Source organism: Citrus sinensis, chromosome 3, assembly GCF_022201045.2.
Source record: "Citrus sinensis cultivar Valencia sweet orange chromosome 3, DVS_A1.0, whole genome shotgun sequence".
In the NCBI taxonomy this organism is placed as follows: domain Eukaryota; kingdom Viridiplantae; phylum Streptophyta; class Magnoliopsida; order Sapindales; family Rutaceae; genus Citrus; species Citrus sinensis.
The window spans coordinates 39,497,143-39,514,704 of NC_068558.1; the positions used below are offsets into that span (position 1 = coordinate 39,497,143).

General features: G+C 29.1%; 1 protein-coding gene across 1 annotated transcript; it reads right to left on the reverse strand.

Annotated features, from left to right (window-relative positions):
- Positions 1-3,961: 3,961 nt before the first annotated feature.
- On the reverse strand, positions 3,962-8,819 carry LOC102628245 (uncharacterized). The gene is made up of 7 exons (XM_006478912.4): positions 8,031-8,819; positions 7,817-7,903; positions 7,425-7,703; positions 6,633-6,803; positions 6,176-6,229; positions 4,877-5,023; positions 3,962-4,627 (listed from the first exon to the last, which is right to left on the reverse strand). Exons 1-7 carry the CDS (start codon positions 8,229-8,231, stop codon positions 4,250-4,252), a joined length of 1,317 nt encoding a protein of 438 aa, XP_006478975.2. The 5' UTR covers positions 8,232-8,819; the 3' UTR covers positions 3,962-4,249.
- Positions 8,820-17,562: the final 8,743 nt, after the last annotated feature.

Below are 17,562 nucleotides of genomic sequence, written 5' to 3' on the forward strand. Positions count from 1 at the left end.
TGTTTATTGGAAATGCAATACTTATATGGCATGGAAAATAATGTGCATGGCTAGGATAAAGTTCATGATTATGCTCTTTTATGAAATTTTGAACATACCACTTGCCATAAGAGTTTCGTTTGACATGCAACAAACCCTTACAATCTACTTTCAAACATGGGCGTTGATTGATAGCATTAGATTCTTGTTTTATCCCATACCTTGTACATGCGAACTTTGCATAAATAAATTCTCTCGATAACATTGATCGATGGCTGGATTTCTTTACGATACCAAACCCTATATACTTAGCATACTTTAGATAGAAAAAATAAGCATCATCTTGTGTATCAAACTCCAACCTAGTATAAGGCTCTAAATTCTTGCCATCTTTATCATCCACTGTGTTTTCATTCACCACATTTCCATCAGTCACATTCCTGCACTCATCCAAATTTGTACTTAAATCAATCTGTAAATTCATGACTACCTAAAGACACAAAAAGAAGAGTGCAAACAACAACATTGAATTAATACTTTAGCATTATAAATGTAAGCAACTGATTTTTATTTAAATTTACTGATTATTCAAACATAATTATAAAGAATTAGTTCTTTAATAAATAAATACCAATTAGCTTAATAATTTTTACAATTTTTCTTCTATTATTATACATTAACAATAACAAATCATCATGACACCTAATCTGTATAGCAAAAATGATAGTATTTTTAATTTTAAATATATAACAAAAAAATTTAATGTCATTTTGGTGATATAATAAAATGTTGTTTTATAAAGGAAAAGTTAAAGGAATTTACCAAAATCAATTTCACTAAACAACTTGTTTGTGGCAGTTAAGATTATATTTTTATATTAAAACTTTCACACGCAATTGCTCTGCACTCGCATGGTACTTTTGAAAATGAGAACTCAGGAGTAGGTGAAAAGCTAGTCTGCTGAAGAATCTTTACAAAAAGAGAAGAGCAATTTAGTATTTGAGCAAAGAAGTAAATGCCATTTGAGTGTAAATATATTTAAAGCAGTGGGTAGAAAAATATTTGGAAAATATCCACCGTCCACCCGTTTTTTCTAACTTTTTCAAAAATATACAATTTTTTTTTTGCTGGAATCCACCTAAAGTTACATTTTGTTTCACTTTTCCACTTCTGTTTGGAATCCATTAAGAAAACTAACGGAAACTTTAAAAAATGACCATTTTACCCCCCCAAAACAAAAATTACAATTTCACCCTAAAAATGCCAAAAATAATCAAATTAAATCTGATTATTTCTCCCATCAGTCAATAAAGAAATTAATTCAACAACCATCAAATGTAGGGGGTTTTTTTTTATAATTTTAATTAAAAAATTATTGTAGCCGTTAGCTACAAAAATAATAAGATTTAGTCTAATTATTTTTGGTATTTTTTAGGGTGAATTTGTAATTTTCGTTTGATGAAGTACAAAAAAATCTTAACTACTAGAGATTCTAACTCAATAAATAATAAAACTCTACTTATCTTAAATTCAATTGATGGTTTGTGAGATTGGGCTATTCTAATACTACTGTTATAATTTAGCATTCTAATTACAGACATATTTAAAAAAAACCCCTACGTTTGATGATTGTGGAATTAATTTCTTTATTGACCGATAGAGGAAATAATCAGATTTAATCTGATTATTTTTGGTATTTTTTAGGGTGAAATTGTAATTTTTGTTTTGGGGGGTAAAATAGTCATTTGTTTAAGTTTCCGTTAGTTTTCTTAACGGATTCTAAACGGAAGTTGAAAAGTGAAACAAAATGTAATTTTAGGTAGATTCCAGTAAAAAAAAAAAAAATTGTGTATTTTTAAAAAAATTAAAAAAAATGAGTGGACGGTGGATATTTTCCCAAAAATATTCAATAACTTATTGAAAGAATGAGAGGAAATCTTTATCTGTGATTCCCAATAAAAAGTAAAATTGAACACTTGCAAATTCGAGAGAAATGAGTGAGTTAGTCTCCCATTTGAGCGATATAGTAACGCCTAGAGTTCTGCCGAGACTTATTCCGAGTGTTGCTCCCACTTACAGGCAGAGAGTTAAACTCAGCACTGTGTAGTTAAAGTGACAATGGCATAGTTGATGCGATAACTGATTTATTGAGGCTTTTAATAGATGATTAATGGACCACACCCCTGATATTATCAACAGTTACGTACTCTATTCCCTTCAATATTTTTACTGAAAAAAAAAAAGAGAATTTGATGGCTTGATCTTTTATCTCAACGAATTGGAAATTAAGCAAAAATTACTTACCCAATCCCAGAATGTATCAGTAGCTAACACAAGAACCTCCATATATATCTGAAGTGAACTTAAGGACATTTGTATCAGGCTCAGCTATCATCCAATCCTTCAAAGAAGCAAATCCGATACTTCTAGAGTAAAAGAAAGTATCATTGAAAAGCCAATCTCTGCCTGAGAAGCCGATAAATCCCCCGTGAAAACATAGTATCCATGGAATTAAACCATAAAAACTGATGTCAATTTCAGCTCCTCATCACTTTTTAATTTTGACAACACAAATTAAAAAAGACTAGTACCTTATCCACAATCCGCTTGCGTTCATCCAAATTGTATACATTATGCGGGGGTGCAAGCGTTTCAGCCACTCCATCTCTACACAGTAAACCTTTACAATTTCCCAAGTTTGAGACAACAACATCCTCTCCATCAATAAAGGCTGTGACACAGAAGGCACCACATTTTGGACCCTTTTCCACACGCTTATCCAGCGTATCCTTGAAACAAAATATTAAGAAACGAACAATAACGATATATATTTAGACAGAAAAACAGAACGTTGGCAAATTAAAACTGGTCTAAAAATTTTCAGTTATTTTATCATTAGGTTATTGAGCCAATTTCTTTTTTTTTTTTTAATTTTTTTTGCTTAATCTAAAAAGACTGAATGATATCATTAAAAGATATTCTCGAAAATTTTCTTATTTAACTAATTTATTTTCATCCTTATCTAAATAAAATTTAACAATTAGCATTATTACTCATCTTTATAACTTGTGATAATATAATAGTATACTATTATTATTTTTATCCTTTTATTTTCTTCAAAGTAGTATTATTTATCTTCACAATGTTTTATGAATATTTTTCATAAAAAAACATCATAAACTATACTAATTTAGAATACAAAGGGTTGCATTCAATTGAAAATTATTTATATTATGATAATATATTATCTTATTTAAGTTCTTAGAAATGCTTCTTATTTGTTTAACATTTATAATTCGTAATGGTACAAATAAAAAAAATTATTTTCAGAATTTTTAAGTTAAAATAACAAATAAATTCATATTTATTTTTAACAATTCAGACAAAAAAAATGATTCAGATTCAGATATTCAGTTCTATTTAAAATTCAAACTAATTTATGCCTATTCGTATTTCGGTTAAAAAAAAACCCTCTAGTTAGCAATATTTTTCTGCTCTTTATCAGCCTAAATTTAAACCAAAAAAAAAAAATCTCTGCACAGCAGCCTAGTCCCTACATTTATTATTGAAAATATATTTGGTCAACAATTTACATTAAAATTTCATTTCCATTTATTTTAATTAATTGTCACTCGCCTTTGACCGACTGATAGGTCATTGCAATGATTCGAGTCCTTATTACTTCCTTTGTAATGATAAAAATTTAGGTTATAATATAATATTATCAGTGGTAAAAAAAAATATTTAAAAAAAAGGAACACAAAATATTCGTATCTACTAACTGCAACTAATTCTTTTTAAAAATAAAAAATAAAATTCTACACAACCATAAGAACTCTAGCCATTTTATAGATGTATAGGGGAGAAAGTGCCACCAACCCAGTTATAGAATTATAGAGTCATATTTTTAGAATTCATCAAAATGACGCAACGATCTATTAATCTATGCTACGATTATATTAAAATTGGCACAACAAAGTAATGCATGCCTATCCAAAATATGGCTGTATATTCCCATGTCTGTTTATGATCAATACCCTTATACTTTTCTTATTTAATGAATGATACACATTTCTGATTTCTTCCTCATACCTAAACCAAAAAAAAAAAAGATGTAGAATGGCAGAAACAAATATGAAAAAAGCACATTAATTGTTTTTCATAATTACGCAATTAAAGAATTAATCTGACTGCTAGCTCCTTAATTCTGAAACTTCAACGTTGAAAATTAATATATCATACTACTAGCCAGCTGGCTAGCATGAATTGATCAGGGGCATTGCGGATTTCTTCCAGGGCCTCCATAGTAAAAATGTGTCCCCCATTCATTGTTATAGGAGTTTTTGATGTTGTAACAATTTGTGTTCTCAGCTAGAATTGAAATGTCTCGTACTGAGCTGAGGCTGTTATCGGAATCAACCATTTCCAGGTTCCTGAAATAGCTTGCTTTTCCAAACCCATCTTCAGCAAAGTGGCCTGAACCCATTTGGGTCGCTGTGTGCTCACCGTTGGCCCTTGAGTTCACCACTTCGCCTCCCCACTCCACCATCGTCGCATGGTCTGCTAAGTGTGTGAATAGCTCCGCTGGCCAGTACCCGACTAGCAAGTTTTCACCAAATCCCATCCACCAATTCCCCAGTTTTGGATCCTAATAATCACACCAAGACACATTGAATTACACGTGATTTGCGAATGTCCGCATTTTTTTTAAATGCGAACCAACAATTCTGTGTATAGAGAATCCATAAAAGATCAAACACAAATTATTTGATTTCAGTGGAGCAACAATATTTCTATGTAGATACGAGTTTCGTTTGCAAGACGTTGAAAAATCTTTATGATGTCAATTAATTAGTGTATTTTATTATATATAGATGTGTGATTAGTTTTGACGTACCTTCCAAATGAGGATTGTGATGTCGAATTGGTTGCCGGCATACGTTGATATAGGAGAAATAGCTGCTCCAATGGCAATTCTACTATTTGTTTGTATGAATCCGGCACAAAGAAGATTGTAGCACCCTGTAGCTTGATATGAATCGCTCTGCCAAAATATAACATTTTCTACATTGGTTAGGCAACAAGTAGCCTTACTGCTGTACTATTTTGTATATTTACTTCCTAAAAGAAACTGCTTTGCCTGTTGCAACTAAAATTTTTACCCAATTTCAAAATGTTATCTAAAAATATGCAGTTATATATCGATAACACAACTAGTTGACCCGAATGTTGGTGTTCAAGCAGCTAAAAAATCAGTTTGGATTTGATCAATGTTTAAATGCCACCTACCTAATTGATTAAGCAATATGTGGAAAGACATGTACAACATTCGCAATAATGATGTGATAATGATTCTAAATTACTTGGCGTATCGTCGTATCATTCTCAGTTCAAATTTTCATTAGAACCATCACATAATTGAAATTATTAGGCGTTGATAATCTCTGAAAAAGCCAAAATTTACTCCAAAATAATTATCAACGTTTAGTGCATAGTAATAATTAATATGGGTTTGTTGGTTCTACTAATTAGTTACTTGTCAATGAACCTTGCATCTTAATTTATGGAACATAATTATGGTATGATGAGTAAACGTTTTCATAAGAAAATCTGTCTGCAGAAGGTTAAGACTGCAGCAATTATGACAATGACAATAGTGGCGATTTTTTTGTTCAGTAATTACTCATTTTCATATGCCCTTTTTTTTTTTTTAAACTTTAGCTTAGGATTCGTAAAATTAATATAATAAAAAATCAATTAATGAAGTGGCAATACGTCATAAGTCTTAAATACAAATTTTATATCTCAAGTTTATATAACACTATATATAATTAACTAGATCATAGCTTGGCTATTGACATATCTTATAAAATTATTCCAAGATATTTAACATCACAAATCCACCTTATCAGGCCACAGCAAGTCTTTAGATTCTATTATCATAAACTTTATAGGATAAATTAAGTTTAAATTTATAAAACACACTACGTCATATATAGAAACCTAGAGAGATGATCAACCCTATATTAATGTTTGACTTTGACCTTGGGCACATCTCATGCCACCGAAGTTGGGATGACCACATGATCGCATGCACATGCTCATTTTAAAAACAATAATCAATTCCCCTTAATTAATGAAATTAATTGATAACTGATTAATTCAAAATGAAGGGAAATAAGATGATAGGTCTTACCGTCCAATAAGTAAACAGCCTTGGCCTGCTATCACCGTAAAGTTCCGGACTGACCTGACTAGTAGAATTATCACAATATTAGAAAATTTAAATACAATCTTTTTATATATAACAATTAAATTTAAAGCTATGACCGTGGTATCACGGCGTGTACACTATTAAATAATCAAATTTTATTAACACTTTTAAATTTGACTGTGTTCGGAGTATAAAATAAGACACTGTTAAGTCTAATGTACCGATCCTAAATTTAATAAGAATTCATTAATTAATGTCATTGGAGAAGCTGAGACAAAATCTTGTAACTTGCATAAAAGGTATTAGTTTACTAGTTCCAATTTTTATAAAATTAATAAAGTGGATAAACAATAATATTGTAAAAATCAAAGAAGGGGGGGTGGGGGAGGGGGGGAGTATTGGATTGTGTGCATGGGAGGACAGGAAATGGAAGAAGTACCTGCCATCCAGCTTCTATGCTGTTGAGATCTGAGCCGTCGAATGATCCCGAAAGAACCCAAATCTGTGATAGACTGAACTCGTTGACGACTTGGATCGAAGGGTCCCATACGTTTATTGTAGCCCTTGCTCCATAAACTTCTTGCGAAGATCCAGTGTAGGCGATCGCATGCTATTATTGATCACGCACTTTAAATTAGACTTTTATTGAGAAAAATGAGTTGTCATTGATGATCAAAGCTGAATAAATCATGCACAATTCCCAATAACATTTTATTTCTTTTGTGGACTTTATGATGATCTGCAATTTAAATGGTCTGATTCTGGCTTTTTAACATTTGGGTCGACACCGTAATTGAATACGATCCTCTAACAATTAATCTGTGGGGTCCTTTGAATTGAGCGCAAGAACAATCAATGGCTTGAATTGACTTTTTTATGTTATAGGAAAATCAAATCTATTACACACAATTTTTCTAGCTGAAGTCATTTTCCAAAAAAAGGGTTACATAACTTTCACATCTTTTTTTTTTTTTTTTAACAATACAAAAGAATTATTACTATATCACTTTCAAAATTTTCAATAATTGGATTTTTCTCACTACATTTCCATCATAAAGATTCTACAATTTCACATCTTTATCCCTTGTTAGCAAAATGAAAATTAAGAATAAGACATGGTGACAATGATGTATCAATTTAGTATGATATCATATGATGTGATGATGTATGCACATGCAAAAAAATATTGAAAAGAAGAAGTGAAATTAAGGAAGGGAAAAAGATAGCCTACTTCATGACCATTGCCACTGACTACATCTGGTGCATCGGCACGTCGGTGAAGAGGAATCCGACGGTGCTGTTTCTTGCCGAAGTCAAACAAAGACTTGGCTCTCAGCACATCATGCTCTGTGCTGCGACGTATGGGAACGGTTCCCTTTGGACACCTTGTCCCATTTCGATGCCACATTTGCCATGCACCTTCTATTATTACTCGTTCATTATTCCTCTCTGATGATGCCTCATCCTCTTTCAACGCCTTCTTCATTTTTGGCATTTGTGATGGCACTCTCTGTTACATTACAAATAAAATTGGAAAAAAATAATAATAAAACGCTAATTAACATTAAAATTTCATAAAGAAAATATGATTCATTGTGGCTGCTTTTTATTTATTTTGTAAACCTGGATCTTGTGATTTTTCAAAAGAGGGTGGTCTAAAGCTGGCTGTCTTCTTTTATGAACACAATCTATGATATCTCCATCTGGGCTCTGCGGGAAATCAAGCAAAAATATTAACATATATAACTTTTTTTTTCCCCTCTGTAAACCTCGTCGACAGAACGAGAGAAAATTTATTAAAAAAAGAAAAAGAGGGAGAGAGATGCTTAGTGCTTACCTCTATGGTCATAACAGGAGGCTTGTTAATTTTTTCCAAATGCTTTTGAATTCTTTCAAGTCTCAAACTACTAACTTGTCTGTATTTTGTGTAATTGAGCGAAGAAACAAGCACAAAATTTTGGACAAAAAAGAAAGCAAGGAAGAGAGGAACGAATAAAGCTCGAAACCCTCTCTTGTCGTTCCTTAAAGCAGAACCCATATTTCATTCAGTGCCAAGAAATAATAATACTAATAATAAAGAAGAGGGAAAAAAAAGGTAAATAGCTAGCAAACCATTACTAGCAAAAACAAAGAGGAAGAGCAGAATCACAAATCTGACTTTTGTTTCTTGATATTACAAAGCAAACGAACACCCACACAAACAAGAAACCAGAAAGAAAGAAAGAAAAAGAAAGCGAATGAAAATGACTCTTTTAACTCTCTCTTTCTTATCTTTGTTTTTTTTTTTTTTTCTCATTAATGGTGAGAAGAGGAAGGTTGGTGAAGGCTAATTAATTGATTAAGCTAAGCCACAGGCCTGGCCTTACCACTTCAACATCAAAAGATCATCATTGCCTGCTCTTCATTGGATTCATAATATTGAAGAAGAGAAAGTGTTTTTTTTTTTTTTTTTTCTTTTGGAAATGCATGCACCAAGGCAAAGCAAAAGAAATCACGACAACAACAACAGCAGCAAAGACTTGAAAGCACTATAAAAACTCAGACCTACCCAACTAAACATGCCCCCTTTTATTACACTCCTCTTCAATGTTGTATCTGCCACCATACAGCTTTCCCATTAATATTTAATATTTATTTTAATTTTTATAAGTATTGGTTCTTCAAACTTTACACATGCACCTTCCAGTTTTCCGCCTTTTAGCTTTCTTTCCTTCTCAGTCTCCCCATTCCTTTGTTTTATCTTTTTTTGAACTCCAAGTAGCACTCAATTGGTACATACTTTCTACTCCCCACGGCTGCTGCCATGTGGCATTATAGTTACAATATATCCGACTAGGAATATGATATGTTACCTTGCAATGTATCTTTCAAAATACGTATATATGCAATGCTTGTAATTTCCTAGTAAGCATTATATAGAATCCTTAATTTATTAAGTAGAATTCTATTTGTCTTAAATCCAAATCACTCATTAGTTGAGCCATGGATATCTCATCGTCTTATTTTTTAGGTTGAGGGTTCAAGTTCTCTTGATTCCAAATATCAACAAATTTTAATCTCTGTGTGTGTGTGTAAAATAATAATATGCTAATGAGTTATCTAAAAATACATCCATTAAAGAAAAAAAAATCAATAATTACATTAATTTAGATACACATATGTCTTGAATATTATATCTTGATTATGATATTTAACTTTGTTAATTATGGTCGAATTTCGAATTTGATCGTGCTTTTTGCTTCTAATTTATTGGTAAGGCGGCGAATTGATTTTCAACCCTAAAGACAAAAGATAAATGTGAAGCACCTTATTGATGAATATCGTGTGTTATAAATATAATATATTTGTAGTAACAATTATCTAGACTTTGAATTTTGATGAGGTGATGAAACCCAAGGAAGAAAGAGCAAAGTATAGTTGAAATTTCAACGTACTGGGGAGGCTTCTATGCTGCTAATTTTGTTTTCATTTGATGAAAACATTGAATTGCAAGCAATCCCTTAATGTGTGCTACAATGCACCCTTCCCCATGTGGGGTTTACATCATTGTAATAGTTATATTAGTTGAAAAAACAATGATATATGAAGAAAGGAGCTACAAAAATAATACACAAAACATTATAATATGAATTCGAATTAAATGAGTAAGGTTCTATTCTCGAATCTCGGATGCTTCTTTTGCTCATTCAATAGTGTCAGCCTCTTAACTCCCCCAACCTTGAACTCAGGAATTGACTCATATATATTAATCTTGGAATGACCTTATGTCCTCGGTTATACTATTTTATAATACGAATTAATCCTCAACATATCAATGATCTTTAATGTAAATTCAAATCCCTAAGGGGTTCTCATATTTTATGCATATATGATATAGATAAGACTATATACTATAACGTTTATCTAATTATAAAAAACACCCCAAGGTAGGAATCTCAAAACGATTTAGAAATAATCAGCTGTGAAGAAAATCAGTTAAGTGTTTGGTAAATTTTGTTTTCAGAAGTACTGTGGGCTTTAAAAACAATTATGAGCATTTGGTAAATTTTATTGTTAAATTGTTGAGAGAAAACAAATGACTTAAATGTACATAATGTAAGATAAAATTTACTTATACATATAAAAACATGTACATATAACATTTTTAATTGTGTATTATTATAATCTTTACTTATATTTTTTTATCTTAAAACAATTGAAAATTAAATTTATAATATAGTGAAATAAATTTAATAATAATTCGACCAACAAATTGATATTAATAAATTTATATTGATGAATTCTAATAAAAATTTATTAAAACATTGATTTTGTTTCCAATTTGAATAAGGACAATTTTGGGTTTAGGTACTATTTTAAGGATATTTATGAAATTGTATTAAAGATAAAATTGATTCTCAAAATTAGAACCTAAAAGTTACTCATTCTCTGCTTTTCAAAATCACCTGTAGGAGGGGCTGATTTTAATTTTTTTTCACCAAACACTAAATTTAATTTTTAAATTTTTAAATTTTTAAAATAACTTTTAAACCTTTCAAAGTAGGGGTGGGCATAAACCCATAACCCATGGGTTTATCCAAACTCAAACCAAATAAAATGGTTTGGGTTGGATAAATCATTAAAATGGGTTAGATGTGGGTTTTATGGAGAAAATCATATCATTATGGTTTGGGTATGGTTTTACCCATGGGTTATGGACAAAACCCCAACACTCAAATTTTCAAATGAAATAAATGAAAACAAAATAAATGAACACAAATGAACACAAATAAGTGAAAGACTACCATTAAATTTTTTACGGCGTGATCAATTCTCAACAGTTAGAAAATGAAAATAACAGTAAAAATAAATTTAAATTAAATAAATATTGTTGTAAATAACATAATTTTTTTTCTTATTTACAAAAATAATTCCTCCCACATGGAAGGATCATTATAGAAAGAGCAGGAGACTCTACTAATGATCAATAATAACTCAGCTTGGACTGGGTCCGATATGCTAGATGGCGGCTAATTTTTGGTCAATAATTGAATGTACTGCCCATATTAAGTATTAAAACAAGAAATATATGTTTTGATATGAGCAGAAAAATTAATAATAAAATTTTTTCTTGTAATTATTTATTTTGTGAACATTTTCTTATAATAAATATTTTGTAATAATTTAAAATTAAATGTAAAAAGTATAGGTAAAATATTTTATTATTTATCTTATAATAAATTTTTATTTGTCAATCAAGTTTTCTTATAATAATTTTTTTATCATTTGACTAATAATTTTCTTATATATTTATTATAAGAAAATTTTCACAAAATAAATAAGTATAAAAAATTTTATTATTAATTTTTTTGTTCATATCAAAACATATATTTCTTATTTTTAATGCTTTATTTTTTATTTAGTTTCTATTAATGTGATTTATTTAATTTAGAATAAATATAAATAAAAGAGTAGTTGAAAATAAGGGTAATATTGTAAACTTATACTATTAGAGGGGTTTTTGGCCATTATAAAAGCAGAAGGGGGAAAAATAATATATGTTGATTACTGTAGGGGGAAACTGGTAATCTCCCTAAAATTAAACATATAAGTAGACAACATAACGCAAAACTACCAAAACGATAAATAAAAATAAATATTGCATAATTAAATAAATAACAAGTGGCAAAATTTATTATTAGATTGTTAATGTCATGTTTGTGAAAGTTTATTATTAAAGTGTACGTTCTTATTTATTGAGAAATAATAATTTTTGTGATTAAATTTTATTTTGATTTTCTAGTATTCTTTAATTTAAGGATTAAGTTATTGTAAAATTTATAATTTTTATCCACTATATTTTTTTTATATTTTAATATCAATTTAATAATTAATAACAATTAATAATTATTATAATTTTGATATAATTAAATTTTATTAAAATAAAAATTATTTTGATAATAAAATTCAAACCAAACCCAAATAGTTTGGTTTGGTTTGGGTTAAAAATATTTGGGTTGGTTTAAGTTGGATCCAAATTTTTATGGTTTGATTTGGATTGACTTAAAATTCAACCCAAACCAACCCATGCCCACCCCTATTTCAAACGCAATTCCAAACGGGTCCTTAACGGAGGTATCAAACTAAATGAAAAAAAAAAAAAAGAAGAAGATTAGAATTGTGGTTGGATCCAATCAGGGCTCCGAAGGGGCTTGAGTCCCTCGTGGGCCTTGAAGTTGCTTTAAATAAAAATTGTAAGCCCTTTGTGTGGCTTTGAAGTTTTAAAGTGTGAAACTGTTAAAACCCAACAAAATTCCTCAACGTCCTCCAATTTTAGATATGTTTTAGTAAGATAATTTAACATTTTAATATAAAACAATTACTTTATATTCTAATTTTTAGTTTCAAAATTTTGTGCTTACGACTCTCTTTCTCAATTTTTTTTTCTTATATCCTCTTTAGATCTACTGCTTCCAAGATGATTAAGAATCCCCCACCTAGAAAATTGTTATGAAATCAAATCAAAAGTTTTTTCCTTTCAAATTGAAAAAAAATTTACTCTTTAACTCTTTTTTTTTTTTTTAAATTGGTAATGTCGCCACCGTGAATCGTTTTATTTGCACTAAGTTCTTTCTGGATTAAATTCCTGAATCCGCCATTGATTAGAACTCCAAAATCCACACATAAATGCCTCTTACAGTATAATAAAGAGGAGAAGATTTTAGGATTAAGATATTTTTAATGTTTGGTGAGGACTGATGTGGCTTTATTTGTTTATTTTTTTCCTAAAGACCGAACGTACTTGAATTAAAATTAAGATATTTCATACTTGCGATTAATTGATGGACTGGTATATGTTATATTTACTTACATTAATTACATTTTAAAGAATTTTCACTTAAATATTGACAAAGTAAATAGAATCAGTTGAATAGCATAAAAAAGATTAATTTTAATTCGTTGAATTAATCATTTACGAAAAATAATTGAAATACACATTGTATATTGTTTTTATTTCAAGCAATTAAATAATACTCTAAAGTGTTAGAAGTTAGGAATATTTTAAAAATGTATTAAGCATCCACATGTCAAATAGATATAACATGAAATAAAGGATTAATTCTTATTGCTTGCATGTTTACTTTGAATTAAAATTCTCTCATGATTTTATCTCCTCTCGAGTAAAAATTATATATGAATGACTGATAGTTAATAAAAAATAAATAAATAAATTTAATTGTATCCGTACACTATCACTTAAACATATACGACATAAGATTTTTAAAAGCTGATGAGAGCGCATATTATAAGAAGATCTTTATCCGTTTGGCTTTACCTGTGAGATTCAGTTGTTGTGGGCATCCCACCAATCTCACGGCAAAGGCTCATCCCCAGCTAGGTTTAGGTCCCATAATGAGATTCAGTATTAAAATATTAGTAATAATAATTGTCTTTTTATTAATTTGCCGGTGCATTACCGAATTTGAGGAATAGGATCCAATGTATGAAAATTCTATATTAACTAAATTCAGCTGTGGTTAATTAAAAAATTATTTTAAGAGAATAATTTAATTCAACTAAGGTTCGATTTTATCTACATAAATGCTAAACACCTTTGTATTTCCAAATCCTGTAATTGGTGATTATATATATATATATTGTCTTCATCATCGTCAATCGCTTCTCCATTATCTACATCTTCCTGTGTCAGCACCATAACCTTCTTTAATGGCTTCGTAATATCAACCGAAATCCTCGATCTGACAAATTTCCTATACATTCTCCTGATGAATCCGTTTGAACTTCTCTAACATTACCAATTGACTCTCCCAGAATTATTACCGTCTCCTTATTCATGCACATTATGGGTACTTTGTGGATTTGAACCCAGAATAATGCATGACTAAAATCTTGCTTATTGGCATCTCTCATACCAGATGGCTCAGTGAGGACAATAAGAGCTCTGTTAAAATGCCATGGACGACCATTGATTGAAGGGGTGTAATGTACTTAAAAAAAATCAAGAGATATTTTTGTTGACATTAAAAATGTAATGAACGTTTGATTGACATCTTCAAATGGTGCACTGTGCCCCAATTTTGCTTTTTTGCGCATTTACCACATACTTTGTATCCGAAGAGAGTGAAGTTTAAATGTATCGTTGGCATCTTCAAACAGTGCCCCTGCTGCACAGTACCCCCAATTTTGTATTTTTGTGCATTTACCATTAGACCTCGTAAAAGAGTGGTTTCAACGGCAAGGATGTGTTAATAGTATAACCAAATTTTAAAATATTAAAGATTTCAAATTTTTTACATATAAATCCGGATTGCTTCAAATTTATAAAATTTTTAAAACCATTGTCTTTTCTTCCTTCGTAAGTGTAAAAGTTACGGCAATAATAGAATTGAATCGTTGCAGCAAATGTTACGGCAATAATGAAGGCCTGATTACCGCAATAATTATCATTTTAATGATCGATTTCTGTTTTTGATATCTGTTAATTTAGTTATTGTGATTGTGAGAGATGACGAAGGAAAGTCCGTGCAATAAATTAAGAAGTCTTTTTCTATTTAAAGAGATGTAGATATCTTCTCAGTTGGTTGCCTGCACTTGGATTTCGTGAAGAAATGAGGAAGGAACTTTAATTGAATGTGAGAAGAGAAAAAAAAAATGATAATTTTATTTTAGGTTTGGTTTGACTATAAATTGATTTATTGACTTACTGTAAGAAGAATTTGTAATTCGACAATTCCGTTTTAAATACAATTTATTTAAGTAAATTTTTTGTTAGTGGAGTTTTTTCAAAAAAAAAAAAAAGAATTTAGTTATTTAACTATCAATGAAATCTTTTATTAAAAATTATAAAATTATTTTAATTAATGAGTTTTCTAAAATTACGTTATGAAAAAAATGAAAAAAATTATTAAATAAATAATAATATGTTAAATATTTTAAAATTATAAAATATAATTTCCATTTTACTCTCAAATTCTTAAAATCTGAATTTTTACTAATAAAAATAAAATAATTTATTTAATCTTTAAAAACTCTATTAAAAAAACCAAACAATAATAAAAATAAAAATAAAAGTAAAAACTTACGGGATTAAATTAATACTAATGATCATTAAATAAGCCATATTAAATAGACACTAAATCTAAATTTGTGATGAATGATTAAATGGAGAAACCCATGCTGAATTTGGACGAGAGGGGAAGTAGAATGGAAAAACAAAATTACAATTAAACTTGTAAATAAATTGCAAACAAAGAAAAAAGAAAGAGGTTCAAGTACAAAAAGACAAAAGAGGAATACAATGTTAGTAGGGGTGGCAATTTGATTCAGTATTTATTTATTTAATTCGAAGCGAATTAAATGAATTTAAGTTTGAAAAAATTAATTTATTTAATAAATAAGTGAATTCGATTCGATTCATTAATTAAATGAATCAAATCTGGGTTTGAAGACATTGATTTACTCATTCGTTTAATAAATGAGTGATAAAAATACAATCTATTCATTTATTATTTGTTTAATTGAATTCTTATTTGTTCTTAAATATTTAAGAAAAAAATTAAAATTTGAAGGTTAATCTAATAATTATAAATAATAATAAGACAATATATAAATGAAATAAAAAATTTATAGTTTAATTATTTATTGGGTAATTTTTAAAAACTTCCCCTGAGGTTTGGGCTTGTTGCAAATAGATGGCGAGAATTAATTTATTTGTAAAAAACCCCCTACCGTCAGTTAAGTTTAACATTGACCGTTAGTTGACCGTGCAAAGACAATATTACCCTTAACAATAGTTTATAAACGAAAATAACTAAAAAAAATCAAAATTATTAACTATTTTACCCTTTTTAAATTATTGATATTTTCTTAAAGTTCCTATAAAAAAGTTAAAATTAAAAAATTAAAAAATTAAAAAATTCTCTTTAAATTATTGATATTTCCTTAAAATTCCTACAAGAAAGATAAAATTAAAAATTTAAAAATGAAATAGTCATAATTTTTACCTATGATATTGTAAATTTTTAGAATTGACAAGGATAAAATTGTCAAAAAATAGGGTTTGTGCTTTTTGCACCAATAATTTTGATTTTTTTTAGTTATTTTCGTTTACAAACTATTGTTAAGGGTAATATTGTCTTTGCATGGTCAACTAATGGTCAATGTTAAACTTAACTGACGGTAGGGGATTTTTTACAAATAAATCAATTCTCGCCATCTACTTGCAACAAGCCCAAATCTTAGGGGAGATTTTTAAAAATTACCCATTATTTATTTAACTTTTATAAACTAATTCATATTCAATTCAATTTGTTATGGATTCATTTATTATTAAGCTAAACGAATAATAAACGAATTTAGATTCAATTAGTTTATTAATCCTATTAAACGAATCAATCCAAATATTCGTTTAATAAATGAATCAAATCCAAATCCACAGAATTTTGACCCAATTCGTTTAGAATTTAATTCAATTATTCGTTTTACCAGCCTAAGTGTCAGAGGTGTACCATAATTTTGTCCTAGTGGGCGTGGTAAATTTAATAAGATTTTATACGATTCTGTTAGAACCCAAAAAAAATATATATATATATTACATGCGTTTTACCTAAGAATCTTAATTTCCTAAAATTGACTCATAAAATAAATGGCTATGTTCCCAGTGTATCAACAATACAAATCAGTCAATTAGATTAAAATATACAGCACAAAATCATCCGAAAACACTCACAGTCACCACAACAATTCCCGACAACTTCCACTAAAATATTCAATAAGCACTCTCAATATCTCAATAATAATCAAATTGCCAACAACTTCCACCAACAATAACAGTTAAGTAATGAATAAGCAACAATAACCAAATAAGTACAACATATAAAATAAGTACAAATTCACAAGATGCAAGATTTTTTATTAGGAAACCTTTGATTCTCATGATCTACGGTAAAAACCTCCACAGGTAATTGCGTCCCCAAATTAATGAAGTAATTCACTATGAAAACAATATGAATTTACAATAATTCAAGAACAATTACAAAATATCACTCTTAAGCACCTCACATCAAAATCTTATTGTGTCAACCCTCACCTCACCATCCTAAAAAAATTTCCCTCTACACGTCAAAATCTCCTCAAAAAATAAAGATAAAAGGTAATGGGTATGTAAGTATCCGTCACAGAATTAACAACTTCAAGCACAGATAAATTCCATCCCCGTGATTGACGAGGCTAAATTGGAAGCAAGAAAGTCGAGGCTAAATTTTGTTTTTCGATTTTGAAAAATAAAGCTATCTCAGTCTAATAATGAAAGGTTCAATAATGAATCATGAAAAATCTGTCAGTAAACAACAGAGATTCTCGAGCAAAAT

Bases quoted from the DNA above. Each gene is read 5' to 3' on its own strand.
- LOC102628245 (XM_006478912.4), bottom strand. From the start codon at position 8,231: ATGGGTTCTGCTTTAAGGAACGACAAGAGAGGGTTTCGAGCTTTATTC. The intron at 7,904-8,030 runs GTAAGCACTAAG...GATTTCCCGCAG, and splicing joins CTCCTGTTATGACCATAGAG to AGCCCAGATGGAGATATCAT. The intron at 5,024-6,175 runs GTAAGACCTATC...ATATTTTGGCAG, and splicing joins GGCTGTTTACTTATTGGACG to AGCGATTCATATCAAGCTAC.